We start from the raw sequence: 27,481 nt of genomic DNA, 5'->3' as shown, positions 1-27,481 counted from the left end.
ATTAATTATGCGCAGGAGCAGCGGCAGCAGCAGCAGGACATTTTCGGGCTAATGACTTAATTAGCCCGCCAGTCGAGTGTTCCAGCCTAATGTGCTCGCCTCAACGACCTCTGACCCTTTTTCCGCGTAAGTCGTCCAAGATGCTAGATTAATTAAAAACCGTGGCCGACCGAAAATGTGGCAAGTGAAGCCCGTTAAGGTGTTTAAATTGCCCGATCTTTGGCAGCTGGTTTTGGGTAGCCCCCAACTCTGCAAGGGATCCTCGTAAACCTGACTTCCAGTCTTTTACCTTTTGATCCCATCGCACGCGTTTTCCTAGCGATTAAAAACGCGCCATCATATCGCCTCAAGGTTGGCGGCTTTTTCTTGTTCACAGATCACAGAGTCGAATCGTTTTAAGATTGATATCGGTGGGATATTCAATTACAGAATATATATTGTCATGTCCAGTGTCAACCAACATGATTGGCCATTTTGGTAGCAAATAATAAGCCAAGTTATTTCGAAGATATGATCGAGTATCAATTGAATCCACACGCAAATCGGCAATCAAAAGCGCGTTGGGCCAATAAAGTAGTTTCGGTGAGGAATTCCGTCACCAAGCATTAACAACCATTAAGCTTCCATTAGTTGTAGGCGACTTACGTACGTACTCGCAACTGGCTCGGATCGATCTGAACGCAATAATTTATGTTAATAAAATTGTAATAGCGCCTGTCAGCAAATGGCGACGAACAAACACTGCCAGCAGCCGACACACAGACTGACAGAAAGTCAATTCAATTCAACTCGAATCGAATCCAATCGAATCGATTCGAATCAATTAAAAACAAATCTCAAACCGATTCTGTCGCCAAAGGCTTGTCTTTTGTCTTTAGCCAAGTGACGGGCTTTAAGTCGCCTGCTGATATGAAAACAAATTAACCCATAGCACTTAAAAATAGTTAAGACATTTAGGTAATTGTAAGGACTATAATAATCATTTTTTAATATACTCATAAATTTGAATAACAAAAACAATAATGGCATGGTAACCTTTCAGTTCATTATCCTTTATTTGTAGTCCTCCATACTTCTCCAACTTAAGGAGAGCTAATTTAATATTTTGATAAATTTTAAACTAATGAATTGAACAAAATTGAATCTTCAAGTAACTAATTTTACAAAAAGCTATCTACAAATTCATTTAATGAACAATTTCTTTCGATGAAATATATTATCTTCCAAGGGGTTAAGGTCAATGCAAATTATGATAACTCTGAAATGCTGTCGTCGCCACCCAGTCGATTGGGGATGGGGTTGAGGTTGGGGTTGGGGTTCGAATCGGATTCAATTGGACCGTAGTATGGATTACGGAACGCCAACCTGAGCGAGAAGTGCCCAGCTGGGTGATCGATTATGGTGGAAGTTGCGGCGGCGGTCGCTAATCACAATAATTGGTTTGTAAATATTTTGATTTAGATTGCAATGCTAATTATGATGGCAGCCACTGCCGCCATAAATTATGAGTGCACTATCCGAGTGGGCCTTGACTCTCCACGCAGATCTATCGGAACAGAAATTAATCACAATGTCCAACGCACACGGAAAATCATACAGATCTTTGTTTTCTCAATTTAGAAAAATATTGTCTTATTTCGAGGCATTTTCATTCTAATTCTGGCGATTTTGTACTTTAATTTATTTTTTGCAGGTAGTGCAAGTTATTGGAAACCTCTTTCTTATAGGGAAAAATGGTTGAATATAACTTATTACTAACCTTTTTCTTCGTAGCATATCTGTAATTCTGGGCAGGCGTTGACCCCTGACATTTCTCAAAATGGTGGGAAACTTGTGAATTTAAATTTTAACCCCCCTTTTTGGGCTTCTAAACATTTTTCAAATTCGAAAGTCACATTGAAATTGAAAGACAAAATTGGTAGTGAAGCATTTCAACAGGATGCCAGTACAGGAAATTTTTTCTGTTATGGACAACATTTACCATGGATTGCGCCGCTGCTTCGGACCCGAAAAGTAACTAATTGTATCTCAAAATATGTAGAATAAGGAGAATTTTGATTTCTTTTCATAGTCAGATCGAACACCAGAAGTATCCAGCTTACAATGCGTTGAAAAAACTTGGTAAACGACGTCGCAGAGTATTTAAAAGTATTCTCGGTTCGAAACATATGCGTAGGAATCATTTTTCCACCAGCGAAGAAAGCGTCCAAAATGTGAGTGCCTCAGAACTCAAGGAGTATTTCGCCAGGCCAAGGTTTCCAGCTCCCAAGACGGTGAGCCATGAGCCCGACATAAGCCCTTCGAGTGACCTGATACATCGTCGGCGACTCCAAAACCGCCCGCTGATGTTGAATGCCTGGCAGGTTCTTCAAGTTCAGTGGGGCGGTTGGTGGCAGAGGTGCTGGCCCGCTCTAGTGGCAGCCAGTATGCAGGTGAATCCTATATATTTTACACATTTATAATATCATATATGAATATACCAACCATCTAAAAGATGAGCTGCGGATCATCGGTCCTTTGCCATTCGCTGTTGGGGTTCTACGATGACGAGGAATCAAGTCCACCAATCGTGGTGCTCACATATTACTTTGGCCAGGCGATTAAGAAGGTATGATCTTAGCTTAAATTGCACTGATATTTTATGTTACCTCCTTTAGCTTTGCAAGCACGCTAACTTGGCCATTTGTAGCCATGGCTATAGTCCCAATTATGTGACCACATCGGCTGCCATGGAGCTGATTGACATTCGCGAATTTTTTCAACATATTAACAATGCCCTGGTAGACTTCCTGCTCAGAGCCGCCGAATCCGGGATGTATATGGGCGAGCAAATGGATTACAATAACTGAGAAATCCTCCAAAAAAAGGTATGCGTAAATAAGCAACATAAGCTTTAAAAAGACAGGTAACCAGCATCTATGAAGGTCTTATACACTGAAACGAATATTTTCAATAAATAACTGTTAGGACTAACATTTTTTATATGTTCAAATCTAATACGTTTGAAAATATTTCCAAAACTATAGAATATAATTATAAATGTGCGATTTTGTACAACATTATCATTGAAACTTAAGTTATCTCAAGATCAAGCGGTCTAAAAAACATTTCGGTGCAGCTAGCTGATTTCAAAACTTGTCTCTATGCCATTGCACTTGAATTTAGTGGTCACTCCGTATCGAAGGTGTGGCTGGCGACATAAAGAAGTCTGTCCAGGAATTAACTGATAGATGGAATCACCGCGAAGAACCAGTTACAAGTTATGATCTGCTAGGTGGGCACTAAATCCGTACGCGAAATGGGAGGCAGGTGCTTGGATTGTTGGTTTTTGCACCCATGATGTAGTTTCCACCTTTCGATTGTGGTTGGTACCCGATTTATGGGTAAGTTGGATGGCGCCTTCCACCGAAGCAATGAATGTCATCATCAAGTGGTCCAAATTGTTGAAGAATTATGGGGGCGACACATGCAATGGTCGGCGGAGGATCAGATCTGGTCGAGATCGGAGTGGTTATGCTCTGCATTCCTTGGCGCGGGTGCTTACCACATGACGATGACAGGCAAATGAATCTCATTTGGTTTGCCAAAATATTTATGCATCGTTCGCATTGACTTTGATTTCGCTGCAGTTTCTTTGGGGCTTTCGGCGTTTTGGGCCACGCCCAAAGATTTGGCGAGCTTTATTTATGGGTTCCATGAATCAAAAGAAATCTGTCAAACAAGTTTATGACACTTTTTTGCGCCCACCTCCTGCCCCGCCCTCTGGTTTCGGTTTCGGCAAGCCGTTGACATTTTAATTTGGCAGCCATCGATGGCAATTTAATAAATTTGCTTAAATTTAATTGGGTTCGGCTGGAGAAGTGTTGAGCAATTGATGGCATCATCTGGCCTCCGCCCAAGTGAAGGGCACCTTGAGCACACGCAAGACCCTGAACTAGGTAATGGCATTGGTATTGAAACTAGGGATTAGGGTGACATTTGGGGCACTATTTTCGGATCAGAACAAGGGGTGCCAAATATCAGAACACTGAGGTATTATGTACCCCTAGGCAATATTGAAAGACATAACATTAGAGGAAACGCCTGTACATAATACCCAAAACCAAACATTTTTGTTACTTTTATTTTGAAATTATTGATTAATTTAAAATTTCAAAGAAAATACTTAATCATCACTTTAGATGCATGATTAGATAGCTCTGATTTAAGAAAAAGTTTAACTCACTACTTCGTATAGAACCATTAGGTAGATCGATGGTCGTCGAGATTTCATCGATTTCTTTTCACATTTCTTGAAGACAACCTTACCATCTTATCTCACTGAATACGGATTTCGAAAAGCTTCTAGTCTTTGAGCTGCTGGATCTGGATGAGATTCCTCCACCGGCTCTCCCACAATCAGTCAAGCTGTCCCATAAGAATGTCGGAGACACTCAATAGATCGCTTTCTTCCACAATCTACATAAATGTGAGCAATTCTTATTGTGCCTGCCTGCCAACGAAATCGATATCGATATCGCGGCTATTAACCAAATCAGTGGAACGGCTATCTATCGCCATGCATTGGTCAAATTTATGTAACTTTGCGGCAATAACAATTAATAAAATTAAAAGAAAGACTCGAGTCTGGCCGCAAACTTGGTGGCCAGAGCTCGGGTTACTTTATAAGTCCCCCTCCTATGGAAATTGGTATCAGAACTTAATCAAAGCATGGAGAACAAAAGAGCATTGAGAAGTTTTCTAACGTTGTATGCACTGGAAAGAAAAGAATAAATTATAAATGCATTGTACACACTAGTTTTATTACTAAATAATAATTTTAAAGGTCTCTGTGTGAATTGGAATAAATATTATTCTTATTTTACATTGTCTTACAATCATGACAACTTTTAAAAGACTAAACGTAGAATATTTCTGTTGACAATAAAAAATATTATTTTATTTTGGAAACTCATATATATTACTTTTTCTTATATGCACCGTGTGATCGAGTATACTTCTAATACAAAATAATATTTTCCCAGTGTACTTATCTCTTGCTTTGACTCACCTTATTTTGGTATTTTCACCTTATTTTTGATGGGCTAGGAAGCAGCATATAGCGCCGATCGTAAAGTTGGCCAAACCGGCTGTTGGCCAACAACAGATGGACCGTTAACACAGGCAAGATCACAGAGAGAGGAGACCCTGATCGAAGATCTAGGCAGAGATCCCAAGTCTAGACTGGTAATCCTGCGAAGATCTTGTCCGGCGATAAACTTGGCTCTCTGTCTGATTATAACAGCCTAATGTGACAGTCGCGCGGAGTTCCAGTTCCTCGGGCAGTGTTTTTTGGTCACCTTAACTGTGGTTTGAGTGATGTAATTGGAGCGGCTTCTATTTGCTGGCCACTGCCAGTTGGCCGGCAGCCTGGTTTCCTGGGCTCTCATAAATCACCATGTTAGAGGGGCCTACGAACTTGCTACGCATATAGCACACGTACCCAAAAACCAAAAACCGGCTTGTCCAGCATCCTTGGCCAAGACCCCTTGGCACCCTTTTTTCTTCAAGATTCTTTTCCGGAGGTTATGGTGATGCATCAGCTCCCAGAGGTGGAGTTACACCCGAAAGTCCCGCATTTGCCATTGAGATTTATGCGTATGGCAGGCAGCGGATTGCGTGTGGTCCCCATCCCCTTAATATTTTGTTGTATTCCATTATTTGAGTTTGGTGTTCTGTTTATTTTTTTTAATTACAACTCAATGAACTTCGAGTGAACCGGCGCAACAGGTGGGCCCCTTTCTCTCACCTGACACAAAGTGCTCTTAAACTGATTGAGCCGCCCATCAAGCATTGACATTGAACTTTTTATTTGATCAGACAGTGATATCATCGCATGTACACGGTTCCAGCGAAATCAAAAATCTGATTTCGTATCTGGCCCCGCTCAGGGATTTTTGTTTTTTTTATATTTGAATTTTGAATGTCGGCTCGTATATCAATTTCAATTTTACCGTTAAATGATGCGGCAAGCCCGAGAAATGTGCTCTGCGGCAACCCTACCCCTTAAAATATTACCTAATCACACGGCCTAAAGACCCAAGACCCAACCCAAGTCGGATAGGAATCCACTTTATCTTCAGGTCACCGAGAAAAATAAAATTACTTAAGATGTTCTTGACATTCCAATTACGTATCACATTAAAGTTAAATATAAGCATATGTGTAATATGTGATATAGTATGATTGTTATTTATATGAAGTTTCCCAAAATATGTGATATTTCAGAATTATTTTTCTTCGTGCACTTTTGGTTCCTTCGAAAAACTTTTAATGTCAGAATAATTAAACAGCAAACCGAAAAAAACGGCATGAATTTTAAAAATAAAACCCTAAGGGCTGGCGCTAACCAACATTTTTGAACCTCGCTTTTTTTGGGACTTGCGAGCACTAATTGAAACGACTTTATTACTTCCAGAAGAAAGGTGGGACGGAAAAGAAAACCAAATACGCATTGCGATTTAAACGACTTTATTACTACCGAAAGAAGACCGAAATATTGTGCATTTATAAAACGATCGGTGTTTTGTGGATTCGAGTTGTGCCCTTGGGCAGTTTTACAAGGCGAACCCGTGGAGGCGTCAACACACGCATTTTTATGTGCCAACGGATCTGGTGGACCATCGGATCCTCTTTTGGAATCGGTTGGCGCCTTCTTCTTTTACAACTTTCGCAGGAAATGGATTGGAAAAAGGAAACACAATGCGCCGCTTAAAATCGAAACTAATAATTTACGAGCTCATAACTGGGGAGTAAACGAAACCAGCTGAAAAAGGGCGACTCCTTGGCGACCCCAAGAGCGAGTTAGTGGAGCAAAGCCCCAAAGTGTCAACTATCCTGGGTTATGAACTTCACCTGAATCGAGCTGAGAAAATGGGAAAAGGACGGACTGCGTCTTGGGTTTCGCGCGACAGCGGAAAATCGAGTGAAATTGATATTTTCCCTATTCGAAAACGGAGAGCAGATAACATTTCTATTGAATTTACACACGTTAGGGGGAGTGCAACAGGTTTCTTTCGACATTTGTTTCCCATAAAATATTTCGACATTTTTATTGCATTCTAGTTGCACTTTCGTCATATTTCATTCCTGCCCGCCGTTGCAGCCAAATGAGTCATTGGAACTCAGAACGTTTGACGGTCAATAAGTTTATTTGTTCTCGATTTTTGCGTAGATAGAGACGCGTCACATGCGGATTTTGGGCATGCCCAATAAAAATCCCCAATAGTTTAAGGTCAAATATATACATACTTCTGCGTCAAGAGCTCGCCGCAGAAATTCACGTCGGCAGGATTTTTAATTAGTTTCTGGACGGATCTGTGTGGACTTGGGCACGTAGTCCCCTTTTCGAGTGACTCGAAATTGGCAATAGTTAATAATTTTTAATGGTACTGTCAGTTATGCGGAAATAATTTGGGAAATCCCGGTCAGGTGTGACAATTCTTAGTCATATTTGAATATTAAAGCTAGTATGCTGATGTATGATATAATTGATTTTAAATTATCTTACAGAAATAATACTTAACAAAATCCATAACAAAATCGTATCTGACACTTCTAATAATTTCACTTAAATAAAAAGTCTTAATATATATTAAAAATTAAATTACATTCAATATTTGAAAAGAAATAACACTTTCTTAATTTTACTTCCTACATTTTAATTAATAAATCGTTAAGAAAATAATCAATTCTCATGTATAAAGATTTCCCATTTCACTATTAATTCAAATGCCCGCCAAATAGCTGCAGGCAATAGTGTTGATCTGGCAACTCCCCATAAACTACGTGACTAGTTTTGGTGTGTTTCAGCTACTTTTACTTATCAATGATTTTTCTTTGATAATGCAGTGTGGTAAATATATATTATAAATACAACGTGATAATTATCTCAAAACAACAACAAATAGGTTAAACGCTTTTTCGGCCATATTCCGGATAAATCGATCTCCACATTGCTTTATTTTTACTTATGTCAATACACAATACACACAAATATTTTAAAATGTACCGCAGCCAACAAAACTATCGCATAAATCACGCTAAAGCGATATCCATTATGAAAAAGTACACCTGGCAACCCTAATACGCACGTCTTACGTCGCGCGCTTCACGTAGTTCTATTTGTCACTAGTTTAGTTTTTTCCTCTTTAAAACTCGGTCGAAATGGCGGGTGTAGTGGCTAGATTAACTGTTAAAAATGGTACAATAATCGCACAGAGGTCGAGTGTGGTCGTCGGTGTTGGTCGAGCGGCCAGATTTTCCAGCAGTACGTCACAGATGGGCGGAATTCCGGGACACAAAACTCGACGATTGCTGACTTTTGTGGGCGGTAGTGCTGTTTCTTTGGCCGCCCTGGCGGCTTTCATTAAACTACGGTCCGCGGAAAACCCTGTGAATGCAGTTAGCCTAAAAAGGCGCATGGTAAATTAATAGCGTGGGAAGCGTTAACAAGTGTGCCAATTGTTTGGTGTTGAAAAGTCAATAATTGGATGGAAAAAAGACCTGCGCAGCTATTTTTAGCTTGTGGCATGTCAGTGACTACGTCACAACACTACGTTACTACGTAACGCAACGGAAGTGATATCTTATCAGCTGTTTTGCAGCGTTTTGTTGTGCTCCGCTCATTCGCTGCACTATTATTGTTTTTACTACCAAATAGGCGTTTAACTAGCCCATCAAATGTATTAAATACACATGCATTCTGATTGATTACAAATCAAAAACAACAACAAGAGCCCAACAAATTCAGTTCAGGGTCGTTATCAACGATGTAAATTGAGCTTCGTTGTCGTGCGTGTCCAAGTTCAATGAAATAGCAACAGCTACAACTATTTGTCAACCTGTTGACATTGTCTCTGGGGGTATACCTAAAAAAACTGGAAAACATGTTGACTTGAGTGGCAGGCTGATAAGCATTTTGCCGCGAGTGATTCAGGGTGTGAAGTTTAAATATTTACATGGCGATTTTCGGCAAGTGCCTATCAGGGATTACACCTAAAAGGTGGGGAGTAACCCAAAAACCTTTTGCTTAGCGGCGCTACAAGGTACAAAAATATTCTATAGTTAAATAGGTTCAAGTAATTTAATATAAATGATTGATTATCTCGCATCTTCATCATGCCCTCTTCCAAATTCCTTAAGTACATTAAGTACATCCTCTCCTCCGATGGCCAATCTTCATCTATGATTTGCATATCTTGGCATCGGAAACTATGTAAGCTCCCAAGGCTGCAGCCATTTGGATTGAATTCCAGCGCCAGTGCCACACACCTTGAAACTGGCATGATGAAGTGGCAAAGTAGTTAGTCCGACTCCGGAACGCCCACGCACCTGCAGGCGGCAAATGATACTCCCCCGAACGCTGACAGAATGCCAGTTACTGAAAATTTATCTATCAATCGATCTGGTTGCCGATTTGATACACCCACCAATATCGGAGGCAGCCATAATGCCCAATGCCAGACGCGGGCGTGGCTTCCATTTCAGTTGCAGTATGAGCCGGAGTTTGGGACCTGGTTTCGGATTTTGATTTGGTTTCGGTTGTGGTGTTGGCCTGGCCCTGACATGTGTTATGACAACTGCGCCTGATGATGATGAATGAGGTTTAATTGTTGCCTATAAATCCAGCGCCTGCAGCCACTTCGAATCTCCTTGTTCTGGGCGCAGGGTTCCAGCACAGTGGTTATGTTTGGTCAAATATTGAATACATAAGTAACTAAGGATTTTCAAGTGAATGCAACGAAATAGTAAACTACTGGACTTAAATAGGAATTCCCTTTACTCAAACTATGCAATTTACTTACTCAAACAACAAGGTTCTACTAATACCTCACAGCAATCTGTTTCGATATCCTTAAATCCCTTTCTTTAACATCAAAGATAAAGTTGTAGGATTATTAAATTATTCCCATTCAATTATAAACCGAACTACTGTAGCCTCTGCTGCAGTCAGAATGATGTCAGCTTTGCTTTTATGAGGAATTGTCCCCAGCCCCTCGAGGTTTCTTAGGGGCATGAGAGTGGGCGTGGCTGAGAAGTGCTTGCTGCACATGTCTAACATTCAAAGTGGCCTTTGTTCGGATCCAATTTTTTGGGAACAGGCAATAGGGAGGCAGGCAGGGTTTCTGCTGTGTCCCCAGATCGAGAGTTATGGCCTGGGAGTTGTCTTTGCACCACTAATAAAATACAATTGAGTCATTCGCCCTGTCTACGAGACTGCGGGAAAAATGATTGCCGATTGTGGGTGGCATTAAATGTCAGATTTATGGCGGATCACCGGTCACAACATGTTCTCAAATCAAATAAACACTTTATTTGCCAAACGACCAACGTGGGAATAATCCTGCCTGGCCGCCAGTCAAAAATTCGCATTTCGAATTAAATGCAGATCATACATGTAATTCGCGATGTACGGCGCAAACCGGATCAAATTAATATTTCTGATCGCGGTGCGAGGTGCCATGGCCGGACATTAATCAAAACGTCACCAGATCAAACCCGTCCAGACTCAAGATTGCTGGCCCAGCTTTTTTTTTGTCCCCGTCGGTTTGCCTTTGTGACCAACCAACAGGCGGAAATTCGTCTGCCCGCGATCCAATCGTTCGTTCGCTGATTTATTTCAATAATGGTCCCCACCAAATACGCACAGCGGCATATTAAGTTACCATCCATCGATGGCCTGATTAATCTCTTCCAACACATCCTCGATCTCTGATCCCGCAGCGAGACGATAGCGAGCTGGAGAACGTGAAACTGACGGCCCGGGAGCGCCGCTTCATCAAGTTTGCATCCGTGGAGTACGATGACCAGCTCTACATGACACCGCAGGACTTCCTAGACTCCGTTGTGGAGCAGGAGCCCAGACGTAAGTGGGATGATCTAATTACTTGGTATCTTCAATATCCTAATTCATACTGCAGCTCGCTTGAAACGACGCCAGTTGTCCAGCGATGAGGTGGATAAATACAAGGAAAACACGCCTGCTTTGAAGAAGGGCTCCACTCGTCTGTTTCGCAATCTACGGGACAAGGGTAATATTTTCTATATAAATATGCTAAATGTTTATAAATATTTTAAATAAGATTTAAAATAATAAATTGAAATTGTATTCCATTCTACATCAAATGTATGCATATAAGAATACGACAATTGCAATTATTTATACATTTCAATCCATTTATATAGTATTTTAAGAAAATCTTACAAATATATTACTTTAACTGCGATAAATGTAGTTGTTTTCTGCACAGAATCAAGTCACTTATCATACGGTTTCGAATAAATTAGAATAGCCAAGCAGTTATGTTTGTTAACCTGGCCATTTCAATAAATTCAATTAGCAGACAAGATCTGATGGATTGGTGTAGTATTACAAATGCTTACGTACTATTTTGTATTGATAAGAATCTCGACGATTTCCATTTTTCAAATAAATCTGTACGATAATGTTAATGTAGACTATTAATTTTCCTTTCAGGCATTGTCTCCTACACGGAATATTTGTTTTTGCTCTCCATTCTAACAAGTAAGTGGTACTTACAACTGATTAAGGTGGAATCTACTAAAGTTTCAATTCCTTTTAGAGCCCAAATCTGGATTCCGCATCGCCTTCAACATGTTCGACACGGATGGAAACCAGCGCGTTGACAAGGACGAGTTTCTAGTGGTAAATAGGGAATCTGTGTGCCCATCATATGCTCATAATTCCTATGGAATCCTCGAATTGATTTTATTTACTTATGATTTAATATAATTTTCGAAAAATGTTTATTATTAGATAATTTCCATTTTGGCCGGCGCTTTAAAAGACACTCAAAATGTCGATCCACAAACCAAGCGAATTGTAAGCATTTCATTTATTAAGTTAAGCCATAATTTAATCGTATAATTTATGAATAACGACAACTCATTCGAAATAGCTGGCCCTAGGGCACTGAAGTAAGCTGCACAAACAACACTTACCCCTTAGTTTTCTTACATTTCAATTTACGTCTTCTGATTTTTACATAATTTATTTAATTTGTGACCCCGTTTTGGGAAAACGATTTCGATGGCAGCTCTCGCGTTTAGTGTCCTACGATGAGCAAAGCCAAATGACGAAACCCATGGCAGTGCCTCAGGCGAAGAGGGGTCTAGTAAGTGTTAGCCACCAGAGTTCCCGAAAAGTATTGGCTTTGCTTCGCGAAAACTTCGCTTAAATTGTACAGAACTCGACATGTGCCAGGAGCATATTGTAGAAGCTACGCTAAGTTGCGTTGTGTTTTGTTATCATTACGAAGGATACGTTATCCTAGTGGCTTTGCTTTTGTTCTTTAGACCATTTAGTATTACTATTTAAGAGTTATTTAGTTACTGTTTTTGTTACGTTACAAGCTTTTGTTTTGTTGAGTTTGGTTCCTGTCGCTTTGTTTTTTGATATCGAAAACAGGCCTACACCCTAGAAACGCTCCACCACTGCGTTGACCCGTACTAAACCACCTAACTTCTCTTCTCTCCCACCTAACCCCCAATCCTGCACAAACAAAAACACGTACCCCGAAACTGGCATGTAAATAAAATCCCAGATGGAGCGCATTTTCAGTGGCGCTTGGAAGGAGAAGCACGGCGAGCGAGAGCCGGAAGAGGAGCTCGCAACGCCCACTCCCCTGGAGGTAAGGTCATCCCGAGTCCCAAGCATGAGCCTGGTGTAACTAACTAATGGGTGATCCACCTCGAAGAGTCACTAATCCTTAATCTCTTGAATGCCTTCCAGCAGAACTATGTAAACGATGGCGAGGGTCTGCAGCGACGCCACATGGTGCCCACCACCCTGCAGCTGCACTTCTTCGGCAAGCGGGGCACTGGGGTGATCAACTACGATAACTTCTACCGCTTCATGGACAACCTGCAGACGGAGGTGCTCGAGCTGGAGTTCCACGAGTTCTCCAAGGGCAACAGCGTCATCAGCGAGCTGGACTTTGCCAAAATCCTGCTGCGTTACACGTACTTGGCCACCGACGAGTATGATGTCTTCCTGGAGCGCCTGCTCGAGCGTGTTAAGGATGAGAAGGGCATATCCTTTCACGATTTCCGCGACTTTTGTCACTTCCTCAACAATCTGGATGACTTCACGATCGCCATGCGCATGTATACGCTGGCGGATAGGGCCATTTCAAAGGGTGAGTAGATGATCATAGTTGATATAAATATTAAATACATATATCGCCAATTTGTAGATGAATTCTCGCGCGCTGTGAAGATCTGCACCGGCTATAAGCTCAGTCCCCACTTGATCGATACCGTGTTTGCCATCTTCGACGCGGATGGCGATGGCCTGCTGTCCTACAAGGAGTTCATTGCCATCATGAAGGATCGCCTGCATCGCGGCTTCAAAGTAAGTGGTCGTTTCTTTGATTACAACGAAGCTCTGGACGCCTATGATGAGCCCGATTATCCGCTGTTTGTCGCCTGGCGACATCGGGTGTGCCGCCACCTGGATTACTTCATAGACAGCGATGCGCTTTGGCACTGATTACTGATTGTTTAGTTTAACTTAATTTATTTTAAGTCATTTAATGAATACCTCATTTTGTTTGCCGCTTTTGTCCCATTGAATGTGTGTGTTCATTTCGTTTTTGTCTCGCCTGTAAGCGTTTTTTGCTTTAAGCTCTAACTTATAATTTAGTTTTAAAGATATTAACTCGATTCCATGACATTTATTATTATTAAAATTTGCTTTAATTTGAATTGGCCATATAACCATTAAACCCTGAAATATACACAGAATTGGTTTTTTATTTGTTGCACCTTGTATGTCCCACAAAACATCATTGAGATGCAAAGGACAGCCTTTTTAACTATTAAGATTTATTTTAAGTTCAATCATTTCCATCGCATTGCTCGTCGAAGGTCTGTTTTTTGTGACTCACCACTTGTCTAACAACGAACTGTGCCACGAACTGGGCTTTATTGTCCAGGTTGAAAGTCCAGCAGCAGCTGATTAGCAATGAGTTGTACTTTTTTCCCCTAGCAAGATGTCGTAGACCCCGATGAGCGTCTAATGGTTGCCATTGAGGTAGTCCAACCGAATGGAGAAGAGGTCAGTGGGCGAAGGAACCCACAAAGTCTTTGCTTTCTTGCTGCTTATCATCACTTTTGTGTCTCCCCTCCTCTTTTATTTTCACAATGATCTCCAAAATCCCGATCACTACTAATCCCAAACGTATTGCCTTACAGTCCGTGGCCAAATCGGAGGGCTGGGATGCTTTCAAGTACTGTGTGCGCAACGAGATGAAAACAATGATGAAGTCGGCCAACTAATTTAGACAAGGAAACGAAAGTGCACAAACAACGAGGGGAAACCATTGAAGCCAAAGTGAAACAAAGTTCTAGTTACAAAGTTTTCTTCTAAAGAACCAAAATCTCGTGTATAGCTATAGCCTTTATATTTGTTATTTATGAATTTGTTATTGAACTAAGCACCCATCTCTTGTAGCCAAAATATTGAGAACATTTTTAAAATCGGCTCTTGAATGCCATTGTTTTTATAAATGTGTAGTGCAAATAAAATTGTTTTCTAAAATTTGTTTTAAATTTTTATTTAGTTTTCATTTTGTTAAAGATTAAGATTTCTTAGAAAATGCAGCTCGTTACCAAGCATCAAGTTATCCATCAACTGAAACATTCCATTATTGAACTTTAAAACTAAGTGCTTTTATAATAGATATAAAAACTAAAAACATCGCTTGTCAAGGATCTCCGCGAATGGGAGAAGTGTTGGGATAGGTGTGTCTTAACTAATGCATAAATATACAATAAGTCTAGGTACTATATATAAAACTCGAACTATTTGTCTAGATCAACTTGCACTTGGGCATTGAACAAAATCAAAAATTATCACAGTTAAATTGCGTGCATTCGACAGAAGACACACTACATTATTCTTACTTGGTATACAAAATAGTTTCATTTGATTACTTATCGTTGAATATTTTTGCTAAGAACTGAATTGGGAATCATTTTGGAATAGTTGCATATACACAAATTGCACGATTAAATAATAATAACTTAATAAATGATTACAACTAAAGCTTGTCTAATCTGATCTGGTTGGGTCTATGCCCTAATCCTGCGTTGAAGGGGGCAGCGTCCAGCTTACGTACTTTTCCTTCTCCTGTGTGTCCTTGTGCCCACCGTTGTAAGTGCGATTGTTTCCCGGCTTCGAGTAGCGCCGAAACTTAAAGTTGGCAAACACATCCCGCTTGCCATCGGGCTCCAGTGATTGTCCATCTAGCTCAAGATTACGCTGCAGACCAACGCCAGGAATCGGCAGCTCATCGCTGGGCTTACGGAAGTTGTAAAGCCCTTTTCTTTGCTTCAACTGCTGAGCTTGGCTGTTTGCCGGCGAAGGTGTCTTTTTAGGACTTCCAATCTTGGGCAGGGGCTTGGGATCCCGCATGAGCATGGGGAACAGCGCATCGTCCGCATCAAAGTACCACGGACGTGAAAAAAGATAGCCGGCACTGTAGTACGGCTTGAAGATCGGCTCATTTGAGCAAATACTGAACGCGTGGTAGGCGTGTGAAATGAGCTGAGGGAAGCGATCCACCCAGTAGTTGGTGAACTCGTGCGGAATGCAGCCCAGCATCTCCTGGGCGGCTGGCGTTAGCTCGTGATAATGATGCTTCTTGTTGCGCAGAGCGCGGAGCAAATCTCTTACACTGGCGCCCATATATCCACGGTACTTCCTCAAATCATCCGTGATCATGGGGTCCAGATGGACATTCCAATCGTCTAAAACAACTATCCGCCCGTTCTTCTCCAGCGACTTAAGCGGCTCGGCATGGAATTGCAACTTCTCCACACGATCGCTGACATCCTGGAGGAACGAGAGCATTTTAGGCTCATCCCAAAAGAGCGGATGATTTCCGATACAACGAGCTGGAGGTCGCGATTGCGGATCCTTGTGTATCATATCCGATATTAATTGCTCAGCAAGGATCTTTGGAAAAAATAAGCTAATTAGAACAACTAGCTATAACTTTTTGGTGAAGATAACTTACAATTCGGCTGTCCTCACTATCGTCCTCTGTGCGCAGCTTGGCCAGATTGTACTCGTGGGAAAGTATGTTGGCCTGGCGCTTCAGATTGTCACCAAAAGCGTGGTGACCGCCACTCAAAACATAATAATAAACGCAGCCCAGAGAAAAGATATCCACAGCAGTTGTCTGTATGTAAATTGAAGACATCGATTTTAGAAAGTTCTTGTGAAGATAATCATTTCGTACCGTTCGCTGTGATCTCATCATTTCTGGCGCGATCCATCCATCGGTGCCTGTTACACCCGATCGGCGTGAGAAACTAGTCTTGCCAAAATTCAGCTTCTTGCACAGCCCAAAATCGGAGATCATGACACGTACTTTGCCCTTGGCGTCTGGCAGCGAAATCAAAACATTCTGCGGCTTGATGTCGCGATGCACAATGTCGAGGGAGTGAAGATGACTTAGTCCAGATGCCGCTTGGCTCAACACTTGCCAAACATCGATGTGATTTTGAAGTTCCAGCGAGCGATCTCCTTCGGTGTAGTCCTGCAGAGTGGCCGCGCACAGTTCGACGGCTATGTATCGGAACTGGCGATCCTGTTCGGTGCAGAAGTAGCGGACTACATTTTCATGGGCGTCCGATTCCCGCAATAGGGCCACCTCGCGATCAGCAAAGGTGAAGCATTCAGGCAGCAGCCGTTTTACGGCTACGAAACGTTCCTCGAATGTGCCCTTAAAGACAAAAGTACCCTCGCAGCCTTTTCCCAGCACCTCATTTGTGCTGAAGCTGATCTTGCCCACACGCACTTGTCCATTACCCAGGTCCACTAGGTCTTCAGCGTTAGCATTGCTACCATTGCTGCCAGTGCTTCCATTGGATCCATTCTGGGCAATGGCAAAGGTTTTTGAACCATTCTCGCTCTGCTTTTGCAGCTCCCTCATTGTGCTGCAGGTGTACCAGAACAAGGCAATCATGCCCAGAACGATAACAATCAGAATCTGATGCACCTTTCCGCTGGGATGCTCCATGAACCACTCGTTGATAAACGCCTGCACCTTATTGCTGTTCTGCAGTATTATTGTCTTCGTCCGGTTAATGGTGTTCCCATTCGTCCGCTGATCAATGCCAATTTCGACCAGCTCGGGATCCGTTTGCACGCCAATGTCGGCGGCGTTCTTTTCATTATTGGCCAACAGGCCGTAGCCATCGTTATAGTTATGAATGGTGGCCAGACTCTGAACCACCTTACTGCTGGCTGTCGTCGGTGACAGCTGCAGGTTACCATTACCCTCATTCGGCATGTTGTAGTGCCCCAACATAATTCCTGGATGCTCTTGCAGCACATCGTTAATGTAAATGGTGCGCGGATCTGTCTCTTGGTTGCTGTTCTGGTCTCCTGTAGGTCCGTCCAACAGTTTTATAGGTGGTGCTGTGGAGATACGAGGCGTGTTCTTGTCCACCAGCGAAGGCAGGGCATACAAGCCCTTTTGATGTTCGCCCACATAAAGGGATTGGCTGTTGAAAATATTACAATTAATATGGATTTAAGGACGTATGTGGTGTGTCCCTTACAATAGCTTCACGGTGTTCACATTTCCTGTTTTCGACTCCTCGAGGATAGCGTGATAAGCTTCATCGGAGACCGTGGTGAATGGCACACTGAGTAGCCCGTCTGGTCCCAAAAGGAAAGCGGCCACCACTGGGCTGCTCAGATCGCGCTGCCACAGAAATTTACCCTGCTTCCGATCCAGAGTCACAATTTGTCCATTGGTGGTGGTGGTCAGGTGTATATACTCTGCGTGCGGGAGATCATAAGCAACTGCATACACTCATATATTATAAGATGCACTTACCATATTCCTTGGCCAGCTCTGGAGGAGCACTCACAGCATTGTAGTCGTAAAATGTGATATTCCATGGCTTCGCATCCTTGTTCTTGGCCAGGCTGTCGTACATCATGACCGTGTACTGAGTCCGGCCCAGATAGATGGCCCGCGAAGTGGCCCAGCCGATCTGCTCGCCCTCCTTGCCATCCATTGTGGCATCGCCAAAGCCCATGACCTTTTCGCGTCTGCCCGTCTTGGGATCCACCATATACCAGGTGTCGCTCTTTTTCCCTGAGTACAGGATTCCATCGGAGGAGCGACAGGGGGCATTGGCCACCAGTTGCGGAATGGTGTACGGTAACTTCTTGAGACTGCCCATCTGACCCAGCTGGTAAATGCTGCCATCTCGAGGATCGGGCAGAAAGTGCGGAACCTGAACATTCTCCTGGTGTTCTGCTACTATAGGAGGATCTAAAAGAAATGATCTTATTATAGCTTAAAAGTAAAATCATAAAAGAATTACAAAGTAATAAAAATGATTGCAAATTCGAAGTAGTGATAAAATCTAATTCCTTTGCATCCATGTACAAGCACAATATATGCAAAATCACACTAAATGTATTCCAAGTGCTGTTAAACTTTTAAATCGCATACTGCATCGAATTCATTATAAGTTGTTTTGTTACGACAAGATAAGCTAATATGTATGTATATACTCCGCGCCAAAAACACATTTGACTAGCCGGCAATAACAATATATTTAGTTTCATTTTGCTTCTTTTTATTTATATTTATTGCCCAGTATTCACGAGTAATGAACATTTCATGCCTATTTTTGACGAATTTAAGACGAAACAAAAAAAAATCACAGATTTAACCAGAAGCTTCTGAATTCTAGATTATTATTCAATACTCAGTTCTAGCTAACATAGATGTTTGTTAAAAATAGTACATTTATTATTATAATCTTCTCAATTTACAGTGAGGAACCCCTTTTGCAGTAAATTATTTTAAGTGTGCACAGCAAACAAATTCCAATAAAAAGTTCCTGATATCGGTGCAACTAACGTGGAGTAAAGTAAGGGGAAATATAATAAATTATAACCAGAACCTGTTCTCGATAACGCTTATCTCCCGATGTATGTACATACTTATACCGAAGGGAACGAAAGTGTAATCTATACATTAACCCCATCCGAGGCAGAGCGCACATTTTCTGGTGCACATTAAAGAACTCGAACACTTTCCACCAAAAGGCCCGAATAAATTAAGCGGCTTTTTGGCGCGGGAGACAAAGCCAAAGCAAATAGCAGTTGGGTAAATACGAAATAGACCTGAGGGACCCATGGACTGGCTGATCAAATCCAAAGTGTTTACGCCAGTCGTGTTGGCAATTTCTGTTATCGCCAACAATTCGCTCGAGGCAACAGCGTTAAATTCTGACTTTGGCGAATGCAAATGGAGACCACCATCACCGCATGGAATGGTTTAAACAAAACTCAAGTATTGCCAGGCAAGATCGTCGTCAACCAATATCGAGTTATGAAAGCAAACAATTCGAAGTACTGTCCATTCTTATCAGTAATTAGTTGCAACCCCAAACACATTCCCGGCATTAACCGAGTGTTGCCACAATTTCTGGGGCAGGTCATTTAACTCGAAGCGGCACTTTCATTAGCATGAGCATTCTAATTGGCTAGCGGTAGTCGTAGACAAAACCTGATTCCGTCTCGTGATGAGGTAATAGAACCTACCAAAATCGGTACACAGATCTGCTGTGTTAGAGCCGGCGAAACGGTGTAATTACCGCGAATCAAAAACATATTATTGGCTTGAATGACTCGGAAAAATACTGCCCAAATACTGCGCTCTGCCAGGAAACCGCTGGTCAGATGCTGTCCACATGTTTGTCTCCCTGAATTTTCAATCATTTGCAGTTCCACGAAGCCGGGCGACAAGCGGGCAGCATGAAATTTCTAATAATACGAATGGACATACATGTGTATTGCAGCTATCACATAAAATAATCTTCACGGGGCGTGGGTTTTTTATTTCAGAAATTAAACAAACATGTGGAGGGCGTATTGTCCAGAGAGTCATTTGGCATAACTCCAATACTTAGCTGGGGAATAATTAAAGGAAGTTCTTGAAGCATTACTTATCAGGAGAATATGAATGCTCTCAAGTGGAAAATCAATCACAAAGCCAGTGGTACTAAAAATATCACCAGGTCTATAAGCAATATCCGATAATTCGAATTGGGAATGCCCTCACTTTTATTAATTTGATAAGTGAAGCCCCATTTTGATGATCTATTGCTATGCTATACACATTAGGCAAAAATAATAATACTAATGGTAGCCAACAAGTGCACCAAACCAAACGAAAGCTATGCACATTAACCCCTTTACAAACTTCTTTCTCCTGGTGACTCATATTTGGAGCTCTCCAACTGCCAGCTAATCTAAGAGGTTAATACGAAGCAGCCAAATGACCGCAAGATTAACGCACTTGAGCCACCGAAAATCAATACGTCACGCTGATAAATCATGGGAATATTCAATGAACCGAAGGGAAAATGGCTCAAAGTCCCAACCACCCACTGCGGAAAGGGTATGGGCGAACAGCAACTGGTGATATGGCGCACTGGCTGGCAACTTAATTGGTGGAATTGTGTGCCGAGAACGCTTGTCGAGATTGCGCTATACGCGGGACCTTATCAGGCCACAGCACAATACAAAACATTAATGGCGAGAGTGAAAATAATAGAGCACGAATGGCGGTGGAAAGATCTATCCTAGGCTCTTACATCTGGCAGATACGAAAACTGCGATGAGATCATCGAGCGCATGCATGTGCTACGCATTTTGCACTTCAAACGGTGAGTGCAACAGCCTGGTGAAGTGGTAATTTTCCAGGAGGGGAGGTGACAACATGGGAAAACGATAATAATATACTAGGTCTCTTAAGATCTTTAAATCTACTATGCAAATACAGCGGGAATTTCCCTAACAAAAGACTTCTAGATTTAACTTAAAAGCAACAAAAAAAACGCATATAAAAGGATTTAAATTTAGCTTTTAAATGGTCTAAAGAAACATCATCACATTTCAATGAGCAAAACAATAAACGAAACAAAAATATTCTTAATGTGGCATTCGGTAAAAATTCAATTTTCCTGACTTTGCATTTATGAGAGATCTTATTGCTTCCAGTTCGTATGTTCTTAATAACAAAACCATTTTGTTTCTCAATAAAAAACACCCATATATGCTGGAAAATTCCCATTTTTGATAATAAGGACCCTTCTTTGCCCCATCATATGTTTCGAGTCCCACACTTGTGGCCGGAAAATAGGGGTGCAGTGAGTGTGGAGGACAGCGGAGTGCCCGCGTAATTACCATCTGCTATTGTCCAGCGTATTTCGCTGGTCACCGGATCGATGGCCGTCAGTCCGCCGCCCAGTGTGGAGAACACCATCAGCGCCTCCTCGTCGCGGGCGAGGTCCGTGCAGTCCTGCGGGTTGTGGAAGAGCGGTTGAAACTTATGAACAACATATCGGGCAAGGTGATGAAATATTCATTGGTAGTCCAGTGTTAACCCTTAGTGGGTCATACGGCCCAGTGCCGCCCCCACTTACCGTCTTCTCATCCTCGCCGCTGCTGACGACTTCTGCCGAGTCGCCCTGTTGTGATTTTGCTGTAGCTGATGCAATAGGCCCGCTGGCCAGCAAAAATAACACGCAACAAATAACAACGCAGAATCTCATTTTGTTTTTGCAACCGGTAGGGCGCGGGGCGGGGGTATTAAAAGAGCAGAGAGAGCGAGAGAGAGAGGGAACTAATTTCTGCGATTTCCGATCCGTTTTCAGTTTGCACGTTTAGTCAGTTTTGGTTTCTTGTTTGTGGCATATTATCGCCTCTTTTTCATAACTTTTCAGTCTCCATACACTGTTGCAGCTCTGGCTGTGCTAAATTTCACATTTTCTTCGCACTCGCGTTCAATATTTTACAATTACGTTCGCCATTGTTGAGTTGAGAGTTCGTCGAGTGAGCGGAGTAGAGTGACAGTGGGCGGATAATTGGGAAAAGACCGTGCAGGTTTGCAGTGTGACCAGGGCGCACGCAACGAGCGAAATGTGCAACGAAATAATACCCAATTCACACTGGCGCTTGCGATTGCAGCAATGGAAATCATATTGTTACCCAATTCTGTTGCCATGAAAGCTTTTTAAATGTGAGGACAGATCTTTTCAGTCCAACATGGAGAAAATTGTAAGATATGCGTGGTAATATAATGTGATCTTTGCAGTTGCTGCGTATGCAGTGTAAACGTCCCAGAACTTGTATCGACAAATCGATAGGCGATCTGAATTCGATATTACACAATGCGGCTTGTTTTTACGGGTAATTGTGTTTTTAAACGCCTGCTGCACACGGAAATAGGCGGAAAGTATGCCAAACAGCAGCCGCGGAACCTCAAGGGCCGGAGCAAGAGCTCCCAGGAGTGGCTTACGCGACAACTGGCGGATCCGTACGTGGAGAAGGCCCGCATGATGAACTATCGCTGCCGGAGTGCCTTCAAGTTACTGGAGATCGACGACAAATACGGAATCCTGCAGCCCGGAGACACAGTTTTGGAATGCGGAGCTGCTCCCGGCAGCTGGACCCAGGTGGCCGTGGAGCGGACCAATGCCAACGGAAAGCAGGAGCGGGCGCCGCAGGGAGCCGTCTTTAGCATCGACCTGTTGCATTTTCATGCTGTGCCGGGTGCCACAATCTTTGGCGGCATGGATTTCACTACGTCCCTGGCGCAAAAGCGGCTGAGGGAAGCGTTACAACACAGAAAGGTCAACTGCGTGCTGTCTGACATGGCACCCAACGCCACCGGAGTGAGGATGCTGGACCAGGAGAGCATCACAAACCTCTGCTACGAGGTGCTGCGCTTTGCCCTAGCCATGTCTGCTCCACAGGCCCATCTGGTGGTCAAGGTGTGGGATAATGGGGACGTCCCCAAGCTGGAGCGGGATATGCTTAGGTTTTATGAGAAAGTGAAGAGAGTAAAACCGCGCGCTAGCCGCGGAGATTCCGCCGAGCACTTTCTGGTGGCCAGGAACTTTAAGGGAGAAACGGATAGTTAATTATTAACTGCGTTTTTTCGACTAGTTGAATTAAAAGCATTGTTAATGGACTCTAGTTTATATTGGATAGGATAACTAAAGGGAATTAACCTGGGATTCATTTCATCCCAAAATATTTGTTTAAATAAAAAATGACTGTTGACTATTTACGAGAGGAATTTTTTTTAAACTTATATATAGTTTTGTAACATATTAGATGAATTTAGTTGAGTATTAACAAAACCATGCTCTCATCAACATATTTATGCATTTATAACTCACACCAAATTGTTCATGATTAATTCTATAAAAAGTGATTTAAATTTGGTCTTCAAATTGTATTGAATAGTTTAGGTACGCATTTTCTAGTGCTTGTAATGAGTAAGGTGATCAATCATCATGTACAGCCACTTAGGCTGATCGTGAGGAGCCATGTGCCCGGCATTGCGCACCATGATCTCCACCAGATGTCCGGCGTGTTTGACATAGCCGGCCACTTCGCCATCAACGCGCCACACTTCGCGGGGAGCCAACTTGTACTTGTCCGAACCGGGGAACTTAAGGTTGTTGAGATAATTGCGCGTCAGTGGATAGGCCACAATAATGTCCAGCTGCCCGCTGTAGATGCACACAGTATAGTGGGCCAGCAGTTCAGCTATCCACGGGGCCACGGAGTCCATGACATCCTTCTTCAGGTGAAGTTCCACCTTGTTCTCCTTGTCCAGATCATGGAATGGCTTGTTGCCCACATGTATTGCCCGCCGAGTGGCTCCCGCCTGCAGAAATTCGCCCAAGTTGGCGCCATCATCATCATGCGTCTTCAAGTAGTTGTAGTACCAGCTGTATCCAGTAAGGTTGCTGAACAGTGAGCCATTGGTGAGGTCCCCGTTGATTAGGGAATCGAATACGTCGAAGGCGCACTCCATGTCGTGACTCTTGATGCATTCAGCTCCCTTCGCCTCGGCATCGTGGAAACTATTCAGTCCGTGCTCGTCGATCAGGCCCAGCTGGTAGAGATAGTCACCGTACTTTAGCTGATGCAGAGGATCCGAGAGACCATTTCCGATGGCCACGCCCTTGAGCGGCACGTAGACGCGGGTCTCTATGGCATTTTGTACCTTGTGGATGTGGTAAGCGAGGGCGGGCACGTACTTTCCGGCATAGGACTCGCCGGTGACCCAGAAACCAGAGGAGTTGCCCCACTCGAAGAGTTCGTACAGCTGCATCACGGCCTCGTGCAGATTGCGGCCGACATCCTTCTCGTTCCTAGCATAGCCGGCATCGTTCTCTGTAAAACTGAAGCCAGTGCCCACGGGATTGTCAATGTAGATGAGATTGTGCGTCTTGCTCCAGGTATAGTTGCGTTTCTGAAGCTTTCCATGACCGTCCAACTCCAGTGGGCCGTTCTCCGTGAACAAGCCGAACAGGGAGGAGGCGCCTGGTCCACCCTGAAGCCACAGAACCACTGGCGCATATTCAGGCTCCTGCTCGGCGGGGAAGTACCAGAAGAACATGTTGGATTTGAAGCCGGGGTCCACGGTCAAATAGCCGGAGTAGCTCTCAACTCCATGGAACTGGGAACCCACGACGCGGGCCAGCTTCTGAACCTCTTGCTTGCTCATCGAAGCATTGTTGATCAGAGGCGTCAGGAACAGGGGCTCCCCGGGATCGACACCATCGTCGAAGAACTGGTAGCGCGGATACGGATTGATGAAGCTCCGTCTGTAGGGGCGTTCTCCCTCGGCTCCTTTTGCTCCGCTTATTGCGACTATAGTCGCGATAATTAGAAATGCGCAATGAGTTGCAGTTTTCATTGTTCAACTGCGCTGATTCGACTGAAAAGCGATCGAATTGTCAGTGGTTGCTTCGCTTGTACAGCTTATATATGTATATATATATATATATGATTTCGCCCCGACCTGCTCACGAATCGGTCGATAACGGGGTTTTAATCAGTTCTCTCACTTGCCTTGCTTTCTTTTATTCGCAGAGCCGGCGAAAATATGTAACTTTTCCAATTGAGAACTGATATTTCAGTGTATCCGCACCGGTCAAACGTTAGGGTTGTCAAGTGAAGCGAATTTATTAGCTGTGCTTTTTAGTAAGAGCGACTTCTGAGTAATGGACTGCAAGTACTTATTTTTCTTTTGTCGGAATTATTGAAAATAATCACTTATCCATCAACTAACTATATATATTGGTTAAATTTTCAGCAATTAAACAACAGCTGGAACTTGAAAGGTTTAACCAGGGATACAAAAGTCTACAAAGTATATATGTTCTGTTTGTTTTGCTTATATCACCATTTCTTCTCACTTCAAACGTTAAGAAATTCTCGTTCCCGAGGCATTCATATTTCCAGAATCCAAACAATTGGCAACATTGAATTGAACGCCAGTCCGGCAAGGCCAGGGCATTTTGCGTCAAAATTTGTAGTAGCGCCGCAGCTGATTTGATTTTCCATCGCCAAACGAAGTTTGAGCAAACAATACACAATGTCAGTCGCCGACACCATCGAATACGTGACCCTGGGCAATCCTGTCAGCAAAATGGTAGCCTCGTCCGCATCCGCCCTGCTCCGCACGCTTGTAAATAATCGACTTTTCCTAGACGAAGTTCTGGGTTGTTAATCCTAAACTGTTTTTCTGCAGGGTCTGCGTCCTAAGAAAGTGCCGGTGCAGGAGACGAGTATGGCGCTGATCCCTGCCGCGAACTACGCGCATTCACACGGATCGCTCTACCGACTGGCCGGCAGCCACTACCACTTCATTCGGCTGGCCGGGATCGGCGGCGCGTCGGCCATCTTTATGGGCGCCTACTGCAAGTACGTCCTGAAGGACGTCAGCGATCCCAAGGAGCAGGTGGACTCGCAGGCCTTTGCTGATGTGGCCAATCGCATCCACTTCCTGCATTCCTTTGCCATGATGGCCATGCCTCTGGCCCACTATCCCGTATTCGTAAGTTTAAATGGGAGCAGTCCAAATTTGAATTCCCCTGAAGATGTCTGGTTAAGTCCCACCTCCGCCAGGCCCATCCTTAGTCACTGACTCCAAGGAAACCATTTATCAGTATCGATCTCGATCGTGTATTTGGTTTATTTGTAAAGCTTTCTTTGTCGGTTTGTCGTTTACATAAACTCTGTGTAAAGTTAGATCTCTGAACGGAATTTATAACAACTCGCGTTACTCTCGAATCGAAACTCCAACATTGATACTCGAATAATTGACTCTCTGCTTAGCTAGTCTAATGCGCTGATTGACATTACAAAATTGAGCTATGAATGAATATTGATTTGGGCCAAGCGCATCCTCCAAGTTACTTCTTTATAATATAGGTATGTTGTATATGAAATGTTTCCAAAGCTAAAGCTAAATGTTCAACAACCACTAATTGCAGCTTACAAAGTAATTTTCAATACCACACACGATATTTGTATAATAATTGCGTTAATTCGGATAACTCTTAGGTTTGTGATATGAGCAGGTTCATAGCTGATATGGGTTCGGGGTCTTGGGTAGGAATTTCTTGATTTACTCTCTTCATAATTACAATCGTATGTTAAAAATGTACCAAAAAGGCATAGATTCTCTCGTTTTTGCTGTTATCTTGTAATTGGTATTTGTTGTCATCAGCCTTATTTGATAAGTAAAATCTGGGCTTTATCGAGCTCCGTTTTGTCGACGTTTTAAAGCTAACAACTAAAGCTAACACCAAATATGCACGCAAAACGCTGGCCGTCTTCGCTAACTTCTACTCATAGACTATAAACTATAGGGCCTGTTCCGTTTTTGAGTTTACTGATTAAAAAATGTAAATGCATTTAGATAACAATGTGACTTAAACTTTGGGTAAACTACTTGCAATTTGGAACTTCTTACATATGTATATCTCCTGACTGAACATTTAAATGCTACAAATTCATTGCATCCTAAAATCGTTTGGTTACAATAGTCGTGCTTAGCCGTGATTATAGATTTCGAGTACAGTGGGATTCGGAACAGGCCCAAATGACTGTGGTTACTTAAAGTAATTGGTTTATTTCCTCCCGCAGACTGGCACTTTGATGATTACGGGCATGATGCTCTTCAGCGGCTGCATGTACTACCGCGCTTTGACTGGCGAGAAGCGGCTGCAGCCGTACGCGACCGTCGGAGGATTCTGCCTGATGGCCGCGTGGCTGTCGCTGGTCCTATAGGATGCGCGGAGGGGAGGCCAACTATCTATTTTCCATGTAGCACATGCTGAACTGCAATTTAGTGCAGAGGCAAATAAAGCTAAGCCATAAAACATAAAACAACATCAACTAAATATGAGTTTCTTTATCCGCTTTTAGCCGTTATTTACAATAATTATAGTGAGGGCCTTGCAGCTAATGGAAGATACTTTTAAGTTAAATGCGTACAATCTCTTAGTGTATATAGCAGTGGGCAAATGTAAGTCGCTAAGTCGATATAATGAAATAAAACAAATAAAA

The 27,481-nt window shown here is 42.9% G+C and overlaps 6 protein-coding genes across 20 annotated transcripts; 4 read left to right on the top strand and 2 right to left on the bottom strand.

Annotated features, from left to right (window-relative positions):
• The first annotated feature begins 1,871 nt into the window (after positions 1–1,871).
• LOC6727413 lies at positions 1,872–2,975 on the top strand. 2 transcript variants are annotated; one of them, XM_002102762.4, is made up of 4 exons: positions 1,872–2,013; positions 2,072–2,432; positions 2,495–2,608; positions 2,658–2,975. In XM_002102762.4, the coding sequence occupies exons 1-4, from the start codon at positions 1,940–1,942 to the stop codon at positions 2,847–2,849; spliced, it is 741 nt and encodes a 246-aa protein (XP_002102798.1). In that variant the 5' UTR covers positions 1,872–1,939; the 3' UTR covers positions 2,850–2,975. The 2 variants fall into 2 exon arrangements, with proteins under 2 accessions (XP_002102798.1, XP_044779246.1); XM_044923311.1 differs by having other exon boundaries at positions 1,878–2,013; positions 2,076–2,432.
• Positions 2,729–15,109, top strand: LOC6727412 (calcium uptake protein 3, mitochondrial). Of its 14 annotated transcripts, none has more exons than XM_016175648.3 (11): positions 8,136–8,463; positions 10,765–10,906; positions 10,962–11,072; positions 11,519–11,566; positions 11,625–11,707; positions 11,819–11,884; positions 12,099–12,176; positions 12,606–12,692; positions 12,794–13,199; positions 13,257–13,414; positions 14,257–15,109. In XM_016175648.3, exons 1-11 carry the CDS (start codon positions 8,206–8,208, stop codon positions 14,338–14,340), a joined length of 1,521 nt encoding a protein of 506 aa, XP_016033969.1. In that variant the 5' UTR covers positions 8,136–8,205; the 3' UTR covers positions 14,341–15,109. The 14 variants fall into 14 exon arrangements, with proteins under 14 accessions (XP_039151184.1, XP_016033964.1, XP_016033958.1 ...); XM_016175645.2 differs by having other exon boundaries at positions 8,137–8,463; positions 12,797–13,199; XM_039295250.2 differs by lacking the exons at positions 8,136–8,463; positions 14,257–15,109 and adding an exon at positions 2,729–2,867 and having other exon boundaries at positions 13,257–13,816.
• Positions 14,603–22,002, bottom strand: LOC6727411 (serine/threonine-protein kinase/endoribonuclease IRE1). The gene is made up of 7 exons (XM_016176392.3): positions 21,529–22,002; positions 21,290–21,404; positions 17,916–18,359; positions 17,635–17,857; positions 16,308–17,577; positions 16,083–16,247; positions 14,603–16,021 (listed from the first exon to the last, which is right to left on the bottom strand). Exons 1-7 carry the CDS (start codon positions 21,655–21,657, stop codon positions 15,143–15,145), a joined length of 3,225 nt encoding a protein of 1,074 aa, XP_016033956.1. The 5' UTR covers positions 21,658–22,002; the 3' UTR covers positions 14,603–15,142.
• A 228-nt stretch (positions 22,003–22,230) lies between these two features.
• LOC6727410 (rRNA methyltransferase 2, mitochondrial) lies at positions 22,231–23,177 on the top strand. Its single transcript, XM_002102759.4, has one exon. It carries the CDS (start codon positions 22,276–22,278, stop codon positions 23,026–23,028), a length of 753 nt encoding a protein of 250 aa, XP_002102795.1. The 5' UTR covers positions 22,231–22,275; the 3' UTR covers positions 23,029–23,177.
• Positions 23,167–25,107, bottom strand: LOC6727409 (venom serine carboxypeptidase). Its single transcript, XM_016176391.3, has 2 exons — positions 24,977–25,107; positions 23,167–24,842 (listed from the first exon to the last, which is right to left on the bottom strand). The coding sequence occupies exon 2, from the start codon at positions 24,819–24,821 to the stop codon at positions 23,373–23,375; it is 1,449 nt and encodes a 482-aa protein (XP_016033955.1). The 5' UTR covers positions 24,822–24,842; positions 24,977–25,107; the 3' UTR covers positions 23,167–23,372.
• A 130-nt stretch (positions 25,108–25,237) lies between these two features.
• On the top strand, positions 25,238–27,310 carry LOC6727408 (transmembrane protein 256 homolog). Its single transcript, XM_002102757.4, has 3 exons — positions 25,238–25,595; positions 25,659–25,964; positions 27,059–27,310. Exons 1-3 carry the CDS (start codon positions 25,503–25,505, stop codon positions 27,200–27,202), a joined length of 543 nt encoding a protein of 180 aa, XP_002102793.1. The 5' UTR covers positions 25,238–25,502; the 3' UTR covers positions 27,203–27,310.
• The last annotated feature ends 171 nt before the right edge of the window (positions 27,311–27,481 follow it).

Source organism: Drosophila simulans, chromosome 3R (genome assembly GCF_016746395.2).
Source record: "Drosophila simulans strain w501 chromosome 3R, Prin_Dsim_3.1, whole genome shotgun sequence".
NCBI lineage: Eukaryota > Metazoa > Arthropoda > Insecta > Diptera > Drosophilidae > Drosophila > Drosophila simulans.
This window is presented reverse-complemented; position numbering and strand designations above follow the sequence as displayed.